Source organism: Procambarus clarkii, chromosome 5 (genome assembly GCF_040958095.1).
Source record: "Procambarus clarkii isolate CNS0578487 chromosome 5, FALCON_Pclarkii_2.0, whole genome shotgun sequence".
In the NCBI taxonomy this organism is placed as follows: Eukaryota; Metazoa; Arthropoda; class Malacostraca; order Decapoda; family Cambaridae; genus Procambarus; species Procambarus clarkii.
The window spans coordinates 25,013,439-25,034,897 of record NC_091154.1 but is presented as its reverse complement, the minus strand read 5'-3'; the positions used below and the strand labels follow the sequence as shown (position 1 = coordinate 25,034,897).

The window sequence follows — 21,459 nt, the reverse complement described above, 5'->3', positions numbered from 1 at the left end:
AGGTGGACGTCCCAGTCCCGCACGAGCCCCAGGTGGTGGACGTCCCAGTCCCGCACGAGCCCCAGGAGGTGGACGTCCCAGTCCCCCACGAGCCCCAGGAGGTGGACGTCCCGATCCCGCACGAGTCCCAGGAGGTGGACGTCCCAGTCCTGCACGAGCCCCAGGAGGTGGACGTCCCAGTCCCGCACGAGCCCCAGGAGGTGGACGTCCTAGTCCCGCACGAGCCCCGGGAGGTGGACGTCCCAGTCCCGCACGAGCCCCAGGAGGTGGACATCCCAGTCCCGCACGAGCCCCAGGAGGTGGACGTCCCAGTCCCGCACGAGCCCCAGGAGGTGGACGTCCCAGTCCCGCACGAGCCCCAGGAGGTGGACGTCCCAGTCCCACACGAGCCCCAGGAGGTGGACGTCCCAGTCCCGCACGAGCCCCAGGAGGTGGACGTCCCGATCCCGCACGAGTCCCAGGAGGTGGACGTCCCAGTCCCGCACGAGCCCCAGGAGGTGGACGTCCCAGTCCCACACCTACGGGTTCCAGACAGAGATCGTCACAGCCGTCTTCCACCCGAGGCCGGCTGCCTTCATCACCCAGCAGAAGGAAGAGTGGTAATTATTAATTACAACAATTATTATTATAATTATTATTTTAATTATTATAATAATTATGTAACTAATAATAATTACTCTTCCTTCTGCTTGGTCTTGAAGGATGTTTCCAGAGATGAGAGAGAACACCATCACCTCAGCATCACCAGAGATGAGAGAGAACACCATCACCTCAGCATCACCAGAGATGAGAGAGAACACCATCACCTCAGCATCACCAGAGATGAGAGAGAACACCATCACCTCAGCTTCACCAGAGATGAGAGAGAACACCATCACCTCAGCATCACCAGAGATGAGAGAGAACACCATCACCTCAGCATCACCAGAGATGAGAGAGAACACCATCACCTCAGCATCACCAGAGATGAGAGAGAACACCATCACCTCAGCATCACCAGAGATGAGAGAGAACACCATCACCTCAGCATCACCAGAGATGAGAGAGAACACCATCACCTCAGCATCACCAGAGATGAGAGAGAACACCATCACCTCAGCATCACCAGAGATGAGAGAGAACACCATCACCTCAGCATCACCAGAGATGAGAGAGAACACCATCACCTCAGCATCACCAGAGATGAGAGAGAACACCATCACCTCAGCATCACCAGAGATGAGAGAGAACTAACAGATGTCTAAGCCTTGTCGTCTCCGTCTGATGAATATAATATATCAGACAAACCAACTCATCTATCAACAGTCAACTTGTATATAAATCGGTTAATTATATACAGCTTTTATATATTTCTTTAGATTTTCAACGTTAATTAACATATATACAGTTAATTATCTAATAATTATTATTCTATACTAATTATTGGATTATTAAAAGAGCAAAGATCTTCCTGTTCGGTTACAGCTGACGATTCCAAGTTCGATCCCCGTGCAGGACGGAGATGGTTGGAAACGTTTGCTGTTGCCTGATGCCTCTGTTCACCTAGAAGTACATCAGGACCTGGGAGTTAGCCAGCTTTTGTGGGTGGCATCCTGAGGAAGGTCATCAGTGCTGCAAGGCTCACTCTAAGTAAGGCTCACTCTAAGTAAGGCACACTAAGCAAGGCTCACTCTAAGTAAGGCACACTCTAAGCAAGGCTCACTCTAAGTAAGGCTCACTGTATGCGAAGCACACTAAGCAAGGCTCACTCTAAGCAAGGCTCACTGTATGCGAAGCACACTAAGCAAGGCTCACTCTAAGCGAAGCACACTAAGCAAGGCTCACTCTAAGCGAAGCACACTAAGCAAGGCTCACTCTAAGCAAGGCTCACTCTAAATGAAGCAGTGAAAAAACAAGCAACAAATGCATGCACAAGTTTACTCTAGTGTTTACAAACAAGAGCCACAAACAAACAAACAATCCAAACACTGCAAAGTAACCATGGAAAAGGTGAATGGAAAATGAGAATGAAACAGAGTAAAAGGATCATACGAGTGAGAATGTTATCGCAGTTGTGAAATGAGAACGAACTTCCGTCCAAGGTCACCAAGATTTCTCTGGCAGTTCTTCTAGTTTAGAAAATGTTTATCATCTGTTACTGTTGTTATTTATTTTCATTTCATGTTTATTCTGAGTTCATCTTAGTCGAGGGACGAGAGATCGAGCACATTTTACAGCCCCAATAGTGTAAAAGGCTCCGATATTCATATGCAAGAAACTGAGAGGAATATTACGGAGAAGTACAGTGGTCAACAGTCATAAGGTATCATATCAATCAAAATCCAGGACAAGACATGGTAAACTGTTTACAATGGCTTGGTATGGGTATACCAAGGGACTGTGGGGCAAGGGGACAGGTATACCAAGGGACTGTGGGGCAAGGGGACAGGTATACCAAGGGACTGTGGGGCAAGGGGACAGGTATACCAAGGGACTGTGGGGCAAGGGGACAGGTATACCAAGGGACTGTGGGGCAAGGGGACAGGTATACCAAGGGACTGTGGGGCAAGGGGACAGGTATACCAAGGGACTGTGGGGCAAGGGGACAGGTATACCAAGGGACTGTGGGGCAAGGGGACAGGTATACCAAGGGACTGTGGGGCAAGGGGACAGGTATACCAAGGGACTGTGGGGCAAGGGGACAGGTATACCAAGGGACTGTGGGGCAAGGGGACAGGTATACCAAGGGACTGTGGGGCAAGGGGACAGGTATACCAAGGGACTGTGGGGCAAGGGGACAGGTATACCAAGGGACTGTGGGGCAAGGGGACAGGTATACCAAGGTAGGGGAGAAGTGAGGGGTTCAGGAAAGGGGATTACCTTAAACGACTGCCTGGTGAAGACGGGCATCCCGTCGTCCATCTTGCTGGAGATGAGACCTATGGCGAGCGGGGACCAGGCCATCGTTCCCACTCCTGAAACACTCAGCGTTAATCATGTATTATCAAGCCCGTTATCTATATCTGTAACCAGGAATGTCTGAGTGTCTGTCCATAGATGAAGGATAGATGCTCGAGGATAGGCTCTAGAAGGGCGAAGAATTAGGGGTGACATGATAGAGGTTTACAAGTGGATGAATGGACATAACAAAGGGGATATTAATAGGATATTAAAAGTATCAACACAAGACAAAACACGAAACAATGGGTATGAATTGGATAAGTTCAGATTTAGGAAAGACCTGGGTAAATACTGGTTCAGTAACAGGGTTCTTGATTTGTGGAACCAATTACTGCGTAACATAATAGAAGTTGGATCCCTTGATTGTCTCAAGCGTATGTTGGACATATATATGAAGGAGTTTGGGTGGTTATAGATAGAAGCTGCCTCATATGAGCCAATAGGCATTCTGCAGTTATGTTTATTGTTATGTTAATATGTTCTTAGGCTCACCCGGCATTGCAGTGTGACTAATGTGGGGACAGACACTATCATAGACAAACAAGCACGAATTGAATCCCTTGTCGCCACTTAATTGGGCCATTTACAGATAAATTAATCGATGTATCAAAAGGATTAGTACAATTTGCATATTGTTTCTCTTAACAGACATGTTGTAAACCAGTTTTTCAGGCAATAGAAAGCACTTCAGGAATCCTGTTAGTTATAGAATGCATTTGTGGAATAATCACAACTGGTCTAACCTAATTTACTCTAACCTAAGAGACCTGACGGCCGAGTGGATAGCGCTCGGTATTCATAGTCCTAAGGTTCCAGCTTCAACCCCTGGTGGAGGTGGAAACATATGGGCAGAGATTTTTCACCCAGATGCACCTATTCACCTAGCAGTAAATAGGTACCAGGGAGTTAGACAGCTTCAAGGGGCTGCTTCCTGGGGATGTGTAACAAAACAGAGGCCTGGTCGAAAACCGGGTCTCTGGGGACGCTAAGCCCCGAAATCATCTCAAATAGCCTAACATAACTTAACCTACTTAACCTAACCTAATCTAACCTAACCTAACCTAATCTAACCTAACCTAATATAATCTAATTTAATCTATTCTAAACAAATCTAACCTAACCTAATAGAACAAGAGTCTAAGCTAATTTAACCTAACCTAACATAATCCAACCTAACGAACCTAACTAGTCCAAACTTAACTTAACCTAATGCACCTAACTAAACCTAGCCTAATCTAAATTAGTCGTAAAACCCTTACAGTACTCCACAAGAGACTCGTGTATAAGTCACGGAAGCAGGAGTTTGTTTATTATTTTCTACCACAGACGTGGCCACACACTTTCAATGCTAACCAGCATATTTACATTTTTTTCCCTGTCCTCCATGGACGGGGTTAGAGATCTGTTAAATATATATTGTTCAGTAATACAGGCAGGAGTGACATGGAAGGTGCTCCGTTGAATAAGGGAGTACCTGAGTAAAAGAAGTTAGGGAGTCACTGTGAGGGGTGAGGTTTCAGAGTGGCGAGGCATCACTAGTGGAGTCCAAAAGTGTCATTCCTCAGACCTATTGTTTCTTATATATGCAAATAATCCTGTAGAGGGAGCACACTCAGCGAATCTTACGTAAAGTAACCTAACGTAACGTAATGTAACCTAACATAGTGTCACCTAACCTAACTTAACCACATCTAACCTAACCTTCGTAGCCTAACGTAACCTATCCTAATGTAATATAACCTAACGTAACTTTACGTAACGCAACCTAATGTAACGTAACCTGACCTGATCTAACCTAACCTTGCCTAACCCAATCTAACGTAACGTAACGTAACCTAACCTAAACTGACCTTGTCGGAAATTTTAGACACCACAATTACTAATCCCTGATATAATAAGCTAAATTCGTTATGACAGAAAATTAACCATACTAACTGTATTAATTTTCCAGTGATAAATGTTTAGAAGCTCCCTGAATAGCATGAAGGCGTATTGCATTAGCCAAAATTGGCGACGTGACTGTTATTTCTCCCAAATTCTTAATTCTTCCAGTGTACAATTTAATTATACTTTAAAAGTATTATACTAGACTGTCTTAAATTAAAGCTTAAATAGAACTAAGTAACTTTTTCCCTGAGGCGAAATATACCCGACGTGACTAGTCGAATCAATTGGAGATGAAATAGTCAAGCCATAAACTTTATACATATAAAATATTATTTACTTTCTTGAAAACATCCAGCCGAGCATTACAAATAGTAAAAAACTGTTGTCTGTGATTGGAACTGATAAAATAACGCCTCCCTGTCCTCGTTAATAAATGGGCAGAAATTAGTGACGTGACTAGTAACGTGTCTAACCCCAGAGGGGGAAGAGAAGCCACTGTTGATCTAGTATGGGTCTCGTGAATAAGTAAACTTAGTAGCCAGGTTTATCTATGAAATCCGTGCCTTTACAGCTGCTGGGACCTCCAATTACGAGTCTACCTGTACCCAGATTGTCTAATATCTAGTTTATACATATTACTTGACGTTTTAATAGTAAAATAGATAGATGACCGGTTATACCACAGGTGATCCCAAAAATCATAGTGAGTCTCCTAACATTAAATAACTAATTCTACTGAACGTGATATATCTGTGATATAATATTTGCAGTAGTTACATTGTAAAATTTTGGCAGAACTGTTCTGATCACTAGGGACCCCCAGACGACATCAACCACTCGACACAGGTGGGACAGCCGTCACAGGCCAGGAGCTACATACCTGCTTGATTATCCCGATGCCTATATGAACTCATGTTGAAACCTTCTATACAGATAAGGCCGTTTGAGTATTCAAAATAATACAGTAGTTTAGTTTACTAATCATTATTACAATTTTCCAAACTATCAAGAATTAGCGATAGATAGGCTACAACTGAATAACCCCCCAAGATATGTGTAAAGGGTAACACCCAGCAGAATTAAGGAATTTTAATACATTCCATTATTTCGTAATACAGCCCACTCGATATCCTAAATTACTTTTAATGAATTTACCTGCTGGCAAATTCCCCATAAACCTAACCTAACCTAACCTAACCTGATCTAACATAATGTATCCTAATCTAACGTAACGTAATGTAATCTAACTTAACCTAACCTATCCTAATGTAATCTATTGACATAACCTAACCTGACCTAACCTAACCAAACCTAATGTAATCTAACATAACCTAACGTAACATAACCTTATGTAACCTAATGTAACCTAATGTAACCTAACATAACCTAACCTAACGTAACCTAACATAACGTAACCGAAGATAACCTAACGTAACGTAACTTAACCTACACTCTCATGTGTCCCTTACTCTTGGTAAGGCTGAACTTACCAATCTTGTTGTACATCTCCGGGAGGTAGAGCTCGGTCTTGCCCCGGCAGAACAGATGATATTCACTCTGCTCTGCAATGGGTGTGATGCAGTTGAACTGTCTGCAGTTGGTCCAGGCCTCCATGATCTCCACGGCTGACCAGCGGGATGTTCCCCAGTACATGCACCAGCCCTGGTCGATGCAGTGGGATGTTGCTCGCACCACCTCTGTAACACATATCACCAGGCTTTAGTGGTCGTTATCAACGCCTGCACGAGCACCAAACATCACCAAGCACACATGCACGGGCGCGCGCACACACAAACACACACATACAGTTGACAGTTGACAGTTGAGAGGCGGGCCGAAAGAGCAAAGCTCACACACACACACACATACTGAGACGGGACCAAAAAGGCAGAGCTCAACCCCCGCAAGCACAATTAGGTGAGTACACGCACACACACACACACACACATGGGGGCCTGGTAGCCTGGTGGATAGCGCGCAGGACTCGTAATTCTGTGGCGCGGGTTCGATTCCCGCACCAGGCAGAAACAAATAGGCAAAAGTTTCTTTCACCCTGAATGCCCCTGTTACCAAGCAGTAAATAGGTACCTGGGAGTTAGTCAGCTGTCACGGGCAGCTTCCTGGTGTGTGTGTGTGTGTGTGTGTGTGTGGTGTGGAAAAAAAAGTAGTTAGTAAACAGTTGATTGACAGTTGAGAGGCGGGCCGAAAGAGCAAAGCTCAACCCCCTACAAACACAACTAGGTGAATACAACTAGGTGAATACACACACACACACACCACACACACACATTGGAATTGATAGGGTAGATAAAGACAGGTTATTTAACACAAGGGGCACACGCACTCGGGAACACAGGTGGAAACTGAGTGCCCAAATGAGCCACAGAGATATTAGAAAATACTTTGTTAGTGTCAGAGTGGTTGACAAATGGAATGCATTAGGAAGTGATGTGGTGGAGGCTGACTCCATTCACAGTTTCAAGTGTAGATATGATAGAGCCCAATAGGCTCAGGAACCTGTACACCTGTTGATTGACAGTTGAGAGGCGGGACCAAAGAGCCAGATCTCAACCCCCGCAAGCACAATTAGGTGAGTACACACACACACACACACACACACACACACACACACACACACACACACACACACACACACACACACACACACACACACACACACACACACACACACACATGAGCACCTAACCTTCCAAAGGACCAAAGTAGACTTCTTTGCATAGGACCAAGAAAGGATACCCCATAAAGGTCCAATACAGAGTATGCACCATAGGACACAGGGATACACCTGGCAAAGCTGCTGCGTGATAACAAAAACAACATTGTGTCAGTTGCACTGTTAGAACACATACGAAATGGAACTAGCGAGTCTAAATGGATTCAAAGAACAGCCACTCATATTAAAATGATGGGACTGCACGATGTATATACAGATGAAAGAGTACAGCACTTCCTTCCACCCTGGCAGATAGTACCTTTTGACATCCTGACCCCTGCATACCCCACCAAGAAACTAATCACAAGCAACCCTCATGCTCAGCTTGCTGCTAAATTAAGCACCATAGAGCACATTCACAATATACAAGCTGAAAACAACATTGCACAGACCATATACACTGACGGATCACTCAATACAGCTACAGGGAGGGCAGGAAGTGCTGTTATTGCTCATCAGCCTGATGGCAGCACAATTCAAAGAAATATCCGAATTAGTAACTGGGCGTCCACAATGCAAGCCGAGTTGGTAGCGATACTGGTAGCACTCGAAATTATTGACAACACTGAAGTAGACAGCTTAATTATTTCTGACTCCCTATCCTCACTACGAGCAATAAACAGTTTGCAATCAAGTAATAACGTGCTTGTCTTGGAAGCTAGACGTAGATATATAAGAATACTTAGCAAGAGGGTAAATATAAAAATGTTGTGGATTCCTTCTCACATTGGCATGCAGGAACATGACAAAGTTGACGCCCTTGCTAAGGCTGCAGTAAATAAAGACAGTATTGAATGGAATCTTGAGTTATCAAATAGGTCCCTTAAAAGTGTCATTAGACGAGAACTCCTAGATGGATTTGAAGAAAGTAGAACAGTGCAAACTGGAACTAGTAGGTCCATTGTTCATCACAATGAAATGTGTGAAGTAAAACATGTGTATGGGGCAAGTAACAAAGTCAGTAGACTAACAGATGTTGTCACAGCTCGTATAAGACTTGGCTACAAGTATCTCTGGCAGTTCGGCTTGTATAGGGATCTAGATGAAGTAAAGTGTAAAGTGTGTGGACATAGGCAGGGACACACACTCGAACACTATATCTTGGATTGTTGTAAAATTGAGCCTTTTAGAGATAAATCTAAGCTCACTCTGTGTGATATGGCAACCTATCTTATTACCATGGATAAATTACCTGAAATCCTTGCACTGTATCCACATTTTGCTTCCAGTAGATGAACGACATATGAGATTCAGAAACAAGTAGTGTATTGTGAGGACTAATAATAAACAGAAGCTCCCCTATGACTCTGTAATATCCCCATTGGCCAAACTATTATGTATTAACGATAAAACCTACCATTAATGTATGATGACTTACTGTAAATATGTAGCTCTTGTAATAGCACTTTCTCTGTAACTAGCTGACATTGTATCTATAAGGTGTGAAGGATTGAAGAAATTGTTTATGTAATAATCTAAGATGAGGTCTGATAAAGACCTTTTGTGCCCTCTGTAATGCTTTTGCGCTACCGCTCACAGGATGAGTATGGGGTGCACAATAAACTAGCCGCCTTCGGCGGCAACAATCAACCTGACACTATACCTTCCATATTACAAAGGGAGACACATAGCACCATACTTTCCTTAGGACACAGGAAGACACATACCTTCCATAGGACACAGGGAGACACATACCTTCCATAGAACACAGGTTGGCACATAAAACAATACCTTCCATTAGACACAGGGAGACACATGCATATAGCATACTATCAAGAGGGCACAATGAGACACATAGCACCATATTATCCATACAACACAGGGAGACACATACCTTCCTTAGGACTCAGGGAGACACATACCTTCTATAGGACTCAGGGAGACACATACTTTCTATAGGACACAGGGAGACACATACCTTCTATAAGACACAGGGAGACACATACCTTCTATAGGACACAGGGAGACACATACCTTCTATAGGACACAGGGAGACACATACCTTCCATGGGACACATATCGTCAGCACGATGAATGATGATAACATCGATGTAGTCCAGCTGAAGGCGCTCTAAGGAAGTTTTGACAGACTCAACGATGTGTTTCCTCGACAGGCCTCTCTCGTCCCCTCTGCACGGTGAAGAGAACATCGGTGCAGCATTAGGTGTTGATAAGGGGAATATCCTTAACCAGAATGACGATATTGCATTTACGAGGGACATGAGACAAACTAAGATATGAGATTTCTGGAAAACGGGGCAGGATATAAGGGTATAGGTAGGATATAAGGATGGAGGGAAGGACTGGGGGCCCATCCACTTTGACCATTAGGAATCGAACTCCGACCCTGCAAGAAACAAGGGCCGTCTTCCTACCAACCAGTCCAAGTGGCTGATATTCACTTTGTTATATATGTCGTTAAATCTATATTATAACATGGAGGTCAGATGCTTGCGGCTAGCCTCACCTAAACTTGTAGAGGGAATAGTCTGGGGTGCAGTACAGACATAGGCTGATCAGGGTAGGCCTAAGTTAAATGCTTAAAGAAATACATCTTGTGTTGAAAATTTCTACCAAAATTATAGCGTAACATGTATGATTAACTTTGTCTATGAAAGCCCATGAACCAGGCATGGCTATTTATAGAGCACACCAAGCTCTCTCAAGACAGAGAGAGTGAGAGTATCAAGTCAGGATATTGCGACCATTTTGTGAATACCTTCCCAAAAGGCCTTCTTAATAATCCATATCAGGATATGTAATTACATCTAATAAGCTATAAGTATATCATAGTATTACTCCAAAATAAATACACACATATTTAAGAAATACTTGTTTAACCAAATACTTTTGGTTAACGATAGTATAAAGGGTTCTTTAAAACAGGCAGGGCAATGATACCCGCCTTGGGGTGGATTGCATTAGTGTCCAGACGCTGTCACTTTAGTCAACAATACTCCACCACCATATAAGGACACTACACGATGTTCAAGCTGCTTAATTTGCAGTCGTTTAGCATCTATGGACCAGAATGGTGGTGTCAACTGCACATACAATGTGTATAAACTGCAAGACACTCTATTTAAAGTGTTTTGAGTGTCTTGCCATGAAACAGTGAGAGGAGTGTGTGACCACACCGTTGCCACAACAGCGATGCCTCACACCCTCACACACAAGTAAACATTACCATTTCACCCCATGGGGGCACCTCATGGTCATACAAGCTTTGTTTTAGCCGTTTATATTCCGTGAGCCCCCCTAATTGGTGGTGTAACACCGCACCTAAATGTGTATAGACATCAAGACACTCTATTTAATGCAAAATAAGGGCGTGTCTTACCATAAACTGTGAGTGGAGTGTGAGCAACACCTGACGCCTGAAACCAGAAGCCGACGGAGTCAACAACACTACACTTCACCATCAATAGTGAACAACACTACATGCTCTGGCCCAACAAGAAGGTTAAATCATATCATACTAAAATAGAGCTCAGTACCTGCATCTTAATAAAATAAGGAAGGTTGGTGGTGTAGAAAACAATAGAAATTGGATCCAATTCTTTGTGCCACTAACCCCATTATATTGCAGGTGCGGTTATCACCATGAGCTTACGAACTCACCTCAGTAAGTAAATTACTTGCCACTAAAATGAAAATATACTAAATAGGTTAATCAATATTCAACAAATATTTATATATTGCAATTGCTTAAAGATAAATTAAAGTATACATTTGCAATAGATAAATTCATAGCATTTAAGAATTAAATAATCTTCTCATTGTTTATAATATAATTCATATGTGGCAAGATGCCAGATCAAAAGGACAGGCTAAAATAATTGGTAGCATATCAGTGCCAGCTGCATTATTCCTGTTTACTAAGTGGTAAACTGGTGATTTTTCAACCAACAGGTTAATGAAAGCAGCACAATTATTGTTGGATCACCCTGATAATTGAACCACATAAGGAACACAGAGAATAGTACCCTGCGAAGAAAGCAATAGTTTCCTTGTGGCCACTGAATATGACTGTCACTGTAGATAGTACATTGCTGTTAAGTTGGTAGTTAGTTCCTTATTTTAGGGAGTCAGGAAATTAAAAAATCCCAAACCTTGTATCCTAACACTCTTATATGATTTCCATGAAGTCTGAAGCAAGAATAATTACAGAAAAAAAACACGTGATTCAGTTATGCATAAGTAATCACAAGACAAATGAAACGAAAATTCACAACTTTTTAATGATTCGCGACATTATCTAAGAATACAGATAAATTCCCATTGTTTGCATTCCTTGAAAAAATTGTGAAACATTCTGAAAGCGAAAACGTTCAGAATGTTCGTTTTATGTTCCTAGTGCATATTAAAACAGTTGGTATACTCTCCAAAATCAGATATTATGTACCTAACTCTGCTCTCATCTCTCTATATTATGCACTAATCTATCCCTATCTCAACTATGGTATCTGTGCATGGGGTTCAACCACTGCAAACCACCTCAAGTCCATCATCACCCAGCAAAAATCTGCTATCAGAATAATATCAAATTCTGCTTTCAGACAACACTCAGCCCCCTTGTTTAACTCCCTAAACATGCTAAACATAATCTCACTCCATAAATTCTCTTGTGTCAACTACATTTACAAAACCCTGTTCTTAAATGCAAATCCTGCTCTGAAACTCTTCCTGGACAGATGTAATAGGACCCATTATCACCACACCAGAAATAAATATCTCTTTGATATCCCAGAGTTAAACTTAATCTGTGTAAACACTCTGCAAATAAAGGGACCTGGTCTATGGAACTCGCTCCCTATTGAATTGAAAAGCTGTCCAACTTTTACATCATTCAAAATCAATACTAAAAAGTACCTAATTTCATCTTCATAGTTTTTCACCTTTTGCCTTAAAATTGCACTGTATCTATTGCTACCCCAATCTCCCAACCTTTATGTTCCCAATCTGAACATCTTTACCATTGTGATCATTGCTGTTTTCTTATATGTGCTGCCAATCTGCTGTATGGTGTTTATTAATCTTGTTTATCTGTATCTATTGCTACCCAGTCTCCCAATCTTTATGTACCCAATCTGAACATCTTTACCATTGTGATCATTGCTGTCTTCTTATATGTGCTGCCAATCTGTTGTATGGTGTTTATTAATCTTGTTTATCTGTATCTATTGCTACCCAGTCTCCCAATCTTTATGTACCCAATCTGAACATCTTTACCATTGGGATCATTGCTGTCTTATATGTGCTGTCAATCTGTTGTATGGTGTCTATTAATCTTGTTTAAATTACCAATCAAGCTGTCAATGTAATCAATCAGAGCTTTAATATAACAATGTGCTTTAATATACTTACTAAGCTCTCTCATCTTATTTTTCTCTTGCAATGTATTTGTTATCATTTATCAATTCTGATGGAAATTACCTACTTAAAATTATCTGTTAGATTAAGGACCTGCCCGAAACGCTGCGCGTACTAGTGGCTTTACAAGAGTGCAATTACTGTCCTATGCTATGTATTCTCACAAACCCAATGTACCTTCTTGTATATAAATAAATAAATAAATAAATAAATAAATAAATAAATAAATAAATAAATAAATAAATAAATTTACGCATAAAGTGTGAAATGGAAGCAGGATTAAATTGGGAGCGTTGTGTCCGTAGAGTGATTACGCTCTTCCAGCATTTACTTTATATTCTTGAAGATATCCTCACAGTGTACCCAAAATTTGCCAGTGCCGGCTACTAAACATATGACCCTGTATGACTAACCATCCTGCGAGATGGGGACTTGTATTACCACTGCTACCTTATTCAATCTTGTGTTGATGATATCCTCAAAATGCATCCGGAGTCTGTCAGTGCAGACCGCTTATCACATGCCTCTGTATGACTAACCATCCTGTGTGATGGGGATTTTTTAGCATCACTTAGTTAGCTTTTTTGACACACTGTACTCCACTTCATATAGTCTAGGGTAGCTGCACTAATGCAGATGTACCTCATATATTAATAAAAAAAAATTACTTTATACATATATATATATATATATATATATATATATATATATATATATATATATATATATATATATATATATATATATATATACTATGTACCTAGTAGCCAGAACGTCGTACTTGGACTACTATGCATGGCCCGATTTGCCTAATAAGCCAAATTTTCATGACCGAACCTAACATACCCTACCTAACCTAACCTAATCTATCTTAACCTAACCTAACCTAACCTAACCTAACCTAACCTAACCAAAACTAACACAACTAAGTCAATAAATTATGATCTTAATATAATACAATAATAATAATTCAAATAAACTAATTAGAAGCAATTTATTGAAAATAAAAAATCACTCGGCCTATTAGGCAAATCGAGCCTTGCATTGTAGGCCGAGAAGTGCGTTCTGGCTACTAGGTACGACATATATATATTTATATATATATGTCGTACCTAGTAGCCAGAACGCACTTCTCAGCCTACTATGCAAGGCCCAATTTGCCTAATAAGCCAAGTTTTCATGAATTAATTGTTTTTCGACTACCTAACCTACCTAACCTAACCTAACCTAACTTTTTCGGCTACCTAACCTAACCTAACCTATAAAGATAGGTTAGGTTAGGTTAGGTAGGGTTGGTTAGGTTCGGTCATATATCTACGTTAATTTTAACTCCAATAAAAAAAAATTGACCTCAGACATAATGAAATGGGTAGCTTTATCATTTCATAAGAAAAAAATTAGAGAAAATATATTAATTCAGGAAAACTTGGCTTATTAGGCAAATTGGGCCTTGCATAGTAGGCCAAAAAGTGCGTTCTGGCTGCTAGGTACGACATATATATATATATATATATATATATATATATATATATATATATATATATATATATATATATATATATATATATATATATGTCGTACCTAGTAGCCGGAACGCTCTTCTATGCCTACTATGCAAGGCCAAATTTGCCTAATAAGCCAAGTTTTCATGAATTAATTGTTTTTCGACTACCTAACCTACCTAACCTAACCTAACCTAACTTTTTCGGCTACCTAACCTAACCTAACCTATAGAGATAGGTTAGGTTAGGTTAGGTAGGGTTGGTTAGGTTCGGTCATATATCTTCGTTAATTTTAACTCCAATAAAAAAAAATTGACCTCAAACATAATGAAATGGGTAGCTTTATCATTTCTTAAGAAAAAAATTAGAGAAAATATATTAATTCAGGAAAACTTGGCTTATTAGGCAAATTTGGCCTTGCATAGTAGGCTGAGAAGTGCGTTCTGGCTACTAGGTACGACATATATATATATATATATATATATATATATATATATATATATATATATATATATATATATATATATATATATATATATATATATATATGCATATATATATATATATATATATATATATATATATATATATATATATATATATATATATATATATATATATATATATATATATATATATATATATATATATATTATTAAATATGACCGGAAAAAGTAAGATTAATAATTCTAACACGAATTTTCTCAATCTTTCGTACATTTCTTTTCACTGTTGGAGGTAAATCAAAAATCAATTCTCCAAAATTCATTTTTATTTCTAGTCTGACGCGACACGAGCGCGTTTCGTAAAACTTATTACATTTTCAAAGACTTTAGTTTACAAATACACAACTGAATAGAACTTACGCATCTCCGATTTTATATCTACATTTGAGTGAGGTGGAAGGGGTGATGTGGCATTAATCAACACAAGACAGAACAAGAGGTGTCATTAATAGGGTATTAATTTCATCAACACAAGACAGAACAAAAGGTGACATTAATAGGGTATTAATTTCATCAACACAAGACAGAACACGAAACAATGGGTATTGAATAGAAGTGTTTGTAGAAAGCCTATTGTTCCATATTTCTTGATGCTTCTATATTGGAGCGGAGTCTTGAGGTGGGTAGAATATAGTTGTGCAATAATTGGCTGTTGATTGCTGGTGTTGACTTCTTGATGTGTAGTGCCTCGCAAACGTCAAGCCGCGTGCTATCGCTGTATCTATCGATGATTTCTGTGTTGTTTACTAGGATTTCTCTGTCGATGGTTTGGTTGTGGGAAGAGATTATATGTTCCTTAATGGAGCCCTGTTGCTTATGCATCGTTAAACGCCTAGAAAGAGTTGTTGTTGTCTTGCCTATATACTGGTTTTTTTGGAGCTTACAGTCCCCAAGAGGGCATTTGAAGGCATAGACGACGTTAGTCTCTTTTAAAGCGTTCTGTTTTGTGCCTGGAGAGTTTCTCATGAGTAGGCTGGCCGTTTTTCTGGTTTTATAGTAAATCGTCAGTTGTATCCTCTGATTTTTGTCTGTAGGGATAACGTTTCTATTAACAATATCTTTCAGGACCCTTTCCTCCGTTTTATGAGCTGTGGAAAAGAAGTTCCTGTAAAATAGTCTAATAGGGGGGTATAGGTGTTGTGTTAGTTGTCTCTTCAGAGGTTGCATGGCTTTTCACTTTCCTTCTTATGATGTCTTCGACGAAACCATTGGAGAAGCCGTTATTGACTAGGACCTGCCTTACCCTACAGAGTTCTTCGTCGACTTGCTTCCATTCTGAGCTGTGGCTGAGAGCACGGTCGACATATGCGTTAACAACACTCCTCTTGTACCTGTCTGGGCAGTCGCTGTTGGCATTTAGGCACATTCCTATGTTCGTTTCCTTAGTGTAGACTGCAGTGTGGAAACCTCCGCTCTTTCCCATGACTGTTACATCTAGAAAGGGCAGCTTCCCATCCTTTTCCATCTCGTAAGTGAAACGCAGCACGGAACTCTGCTCAAATGCCTCCTTCAGCTCCTGCAGATGTCTGACATCAGGTACCTGTGTAAAAATGTCGTCAACATACCTGCAGTATATGGCCGGTTTCAAGTTCATGTCGACTAAGACTTTTTGCTCGATGGTACCCACGTAGAAGTTTGCAAACAGGACACCTAGGGGAGAACCCATGGCGACCCCATCTACTTGCTTATACATGTGCCCATCCGGGCTCAAGAAGGGTGCCTCTTTAGTACAAGCTTGGAGTGGTTTCCTCAGAATATTTTCTGGTATGTCAAGAGGAGTACAGGCTGGATCACGATACACTCTGTCGGCTATCATTCCGATTGTCTCGTCCACAGGTACGTTGGTAAACAGCGATTCTACGTCCAACGAGGCTCTTATCCCTGTGGCCCGTGTGCCCCGCAGTAAGTCAACAAATTCCTTTGGAGACTTCAGGCTGAAGGCGCAAGGAACATAAGGAGTCAGCAGGCCCTTGAGTCGCTTCGCCAGTCTGTACGTGGGTGTGGGTATCTGGCTAATGATTGGCCGAAGTGGGTTTCCAGGCTTGTGTGTCTTGACATTTCCATACGCATATCCAGGTTTATATTCCCCAATGATCTTTGGCAGGTGGAGTCCGGATTTCTTGGCGTTCACAGTTTCGATCAGTTTGTTGACCTTTGCTTTTAATCCGGCTGTAGTGTCCTTCGTTACCCTTTGGAACTTAGTTTGGTCAGAGAGTATGATGTTCATTTTCGCCAGATATTCGTCTTTTTTAAGAATGACATATATAGGCGACTTGTCACCTCTCCTGACAACTATCTCCTTGTTCTCACGAAGGCTTTTAGCTGCCGCTTTAAGCTCGGGGGACAGTATGGTGCTTCTGTAATTGCCTCGATTCTTTCCTCCTTCTGCAATAAGTTCTGCTTGTAAGGTATCTTTGGTAGTGACCTTCTTTTGTGTCTCGAGGTCGAATATGTCGTCCAACAGAATTTCCAACTCTACTTTCCGGGCCATTTCACTCGGTCTGGACATAACATGACAGTTTATGCCCAGATTTAGGAGAGTGACTTGGTCCTCAGTGAGGTTAATTCCTGCAAGGTTCAGGAAGCCATCTCTTGGTCGTGGAATTGCCATAGGTCCTCCATATAATGTTGTTAGTTTCTTGATAATCCTTGTTTCAGTGCTGAGGAAACAACAAGGACTTGAACAACACCTCGACATCCTCACAGACCAACATCACCTCAGCACTGAAACAAGGATTATCAAGAAACTAACAACATTATATGGAGGACCTCGTTAGGAGTAAGGAATAGTTAAGTTAGGTTAGGTTATGTAAGTTAGGTTAGGTTGCGTTGATTAGGTAAGTTACATTAAGTTAGTAAGGTTAGGGTAGGTTAGGTTAAATACATTAAGTTTAGTTACATTAGATTATGTAAGTTAGGTTTTGATAAGTTAGATTAGGTTAGGTTATGTAAGGTAAGTTAGGTTGGATAGGTTAGTTAAGTTACTAGCTGTACCCGCCCACGTGTTGCTGTGAGGACACTTAACCCCGAAATCATCTCATCTCAAGAAGATAGGTAAGTTAGGTTAGGTAAGTTAAGTTAGGTTAGGTTGTGCTAGGTTATGTAAGTTAGGTTAGATTATGTAAGTTAGGTTAGGTTGGGTAGGTTACGTTATGTTAGTAAGGTTAGGTTAGATAAGGAAAGTTAGGTTATGTAAGTTAAGTTTCGTTAACTTAAGTTAGGTTAGGTAAGTTATCTTAAGTTAGTAAGGTTAGGATAGGTTAGGTTATGTAAGTTTAGTTCAGTTAGGTTATGGTATGTAAGTTAAGTTAGGTTAGGTTAGGTAAGTTATATTAAGTTATGTTATGTAAGTTAAGTTAGGTTAGGTTAGGTAAGTTTTGTTAAGTTAGGTTTGGTTAGCAAAGTTAAGTTAGGTAAGTTAAGTTAGGTTAGGGTATGTAAGCTAGGTTAGGTTAGGCTAGGTAAGTTACAATTAGTAAAATTAGGATAGGATAGGTTATGTAAGTTAAGTTTAGTTAAGTTAGGTTAGGTTATGCAGTGATGTCCAGAGAAAAGTTTTAAAGTAAAGTGGCTATGAAAATATATTTTATCAGAATGATTATTAACAGAAATAAAAGTTTGATATGAAAAGTTGAACTAGTCACATGAAGAGCCATGTTTGTGGCATATTAAATGCTATTAACGAGTTCAACTGTAAATTTCTTAGTGAAACTGTCCTAGTGAAAGCTGCTATTGCATAAAAGATGGCTATTTTACTTATTTATACATGAAGAATAAGTTTATCAGTACTTAAATTTGTATAAGTTTAGTTTGATATATTACTTAAAGTTAATTGTGACTACATAAAGACATGTTTTAATTTACATATGTCTTAAACAAAGATGTTAGTGACTATTTCCTGATGAGTGAAGAGTGATTTTACTTACAATTAGAGTTTAATTAATGCACAAAGAAGTCCTAGAGAGCAATTATTTTATATAAAGTGACGTTAAAGACTGAAAATTTTAATTAAAATGGTCTTGGAACGTATTATTGCTAACTTGGAGGCAATCTTATCAGGAAGAAGATAAGTTAGAAAGTTTCTCTGATGAAAGAAGGTGAGTTAGATATTACCTTTGATGACTCCGAGATGCTCGAAGATGTTAAGAGATCGACCTTTAAGGACTCTGATAATAACTTTTTATGGCATAAATATTATTCTTAGTGTCTTTGAGCATGTCGTGGGAGAATAAAGATGACATGAACGAGTATCAATTGATGAACAAAGATGCTTTGAGAGTTATTTTAGTTAAGAAAGGATGTAAAGATGATGTACTTGCATATTTTTAAAGTTGAATGAGGCATAATGATAGTTAAGAAAGTGTTGAAAGAAATTAACCTTGATTATTTTAATTTGAGAGAAGTGTTATAGTAGTTAAGAACAATGTTGAAAACATGATGAAAGTGACTAGTTTTTAGTTACTATGTGACTATTATAGTTAATAGAAAGTGACTATTTACTTTCAGTTTAGTTAAATATTTTAGTGGCTATTTAGTTTCAGTTTAGTTAGATATTTTAGTGACTATTTTTTAGATTAGCGAATGATTTTAATTAAGGAACGTTAAGAAAATAATGCCTTGGTACATTTTATTTTAAAGATCATGTAAGAGAATGCGGTGAACACAGTAAACATGCGGGGAACATGACACAGAACACATAGAACTTGAATGAGAATGAACACTGAATTTGCGGGAATATGACAAAAAAACATAGAAAACATGGAAGAGAATACGAAAATGTGATTTGAATTTGTGATGAACATGCTTAGAACATGATAAAGAACATAGAAAATATGATTTGAACTTACATAAAATATGCTATGAACGTGGAGAGAACACAAAATTAATACCTACATTTAAAATTCTTGAGGTTTGGATGAGATGGGGAAGGGTGAGATGGAGGGAGAGTAGGGGATGAGGCGAGATAAAGGGGGAGTAGAGGGAGAGGGAGGGGAAGATAAGAGTGAAAGGGAGTTGGGGAAGGTAAGGGAGGGGGGGAAGATAAGGGAGAGCGGAGGTAGGGGATGGGGAGGTAAGGGGGGAAGGTAAAGGGTGTGCGGAGATAATGGAGGGAAAAGATAAGGTGTGATATGACCATGTGATTATTATTATTATGACCGTGTGAATGTTATTATTACCTAATGAATGATTATTTACATAGCTGAGTAAACGTAAGTAAATGGCATTGAAGGAGAGGATATGTTTACTTTGATAAGGTGATAGGCTGGAGCAGGACTAGATCTGAAATAATTAAGTTTGACGAACTAAGCCAGAGGACAGGAGTTGGAGCTCGGTAATTTCCTTGTTGATCTATTTTACAGGGGTCAGACATGTAGTGTGTTTTAAATCTCAGGGGATTTGGACTGGTAATAAGTAACTGACAAGAGTGAACTAGGGCGGAAGACAAGAGCTGACACTTGGTAACTGCTTCGGTCTTATATTACTGTATATGACATAGCTATCTTTTATATCTCAGGGGATTTGTTAGATACTAAAGACGATACGGCAGTGAACTAAGGTGGGGACAGGAGCTAGAACTCGGTAATTGCTTGGATCTATTTTAATAAGTCTGATATACAGAGGGTTTAAATTTTAGGAAAATTATTCAGGCATTAACGAAGATACGAGAGAGGGTTAAGGTGAGGGACAGAAGTTAGAACTTGCCTACTGACTTGATTTGTTTTGCTACGTCTGAAATAACTGTTTTACATTTCAGGGAAATTGGAATGTTAGTACAGAAGTTATGGGATAAAGTAAGACGGGGACAAGAGCTAAAGTTCGGTAATTGTTTTGATTTATTGTAATATGTCTGAAATATGACATATGTTTTAAATTTGGCTATTAGTAATGAAACAACACTTATAAATGTATAGAGCTGGGTTCAAGAGCTAATATCTGATGAACTTTTAAAAAAATATCTGCTCATTAATTATATCTATAAGAACTCTTAAGAACTCAGTGAGGAATAATCTTTGACAAAATTCAGTCTTAATTCCTGAGATGCAGCTGAAACAAAATGATACTAAAAATATTTGACCTTGAACTAATTTTGACATTGAATGAGACTCTGACTTATTTTGAGATTGAACGAGACTCTGGCTAATTTTGACATTGAATGAGACTTTCACAAATTTCGATCTACAATTGGACTCTGAATAATGTTTGGTCTTAAAATGGTATCTGACGATTTTTGGCCTCAAACTGGACTCTGATTAATTTCGGTTTTCAACTGGTCTCTGACTAATTTCCGTCTTTAATTGGACTCTGTTAAATTTGGTCTTTAACTGGACTCTGTCAAAATTTGGGCTTAGAATGGACTCTGATTAATTTCGGTCTTATATGGTTTTGAAATTATTTTGGTCTCTGTTATATTTCGGTCTTTAACTGAGGAAACAGCCATAAATGGTTAAAAAAAAACTAAAAGTTACTGCTACGATGTGTATTTTCCTTAAGAAACTTCTATGAATATTGTCACGGT

The 21,459-nt window shown here is 39.7% G+C and overlaps 1 protein-coding gene across 1 annotated transcript in view; it reads right to left on the bottom strand.

Moving 5' to 3' along the window:
* LOC138349705 (voltage-gated potassium channel subunit beta-2-like) overlaps window positions 1-21,459 on the bottom strand; it is a 120,227-nt gene that overhangs the window by 24,056 nt on the left and 74,712 nt on the right. Inside the window, exons 5-7 of the mRNA XM_069340045.1 lie at window positions 9,564-9,691; window positions 6,318-6,524; window positions 2,860-2,954 (exon numbers count right to left, since the gene is read on the bottom strand). Of these exons, the coding sequence (XP_069196146.1) occupies window positions 2,860-2,954; window positions 6,318-6,524; window positions 9,564-9,691 (430 nt within the window). The remainder of the gene's footprint in view (window positions 1-2,859; window positions 2,955-6,317; window positions 6,525-9,563; window positions 9,692-21,459) is intronic.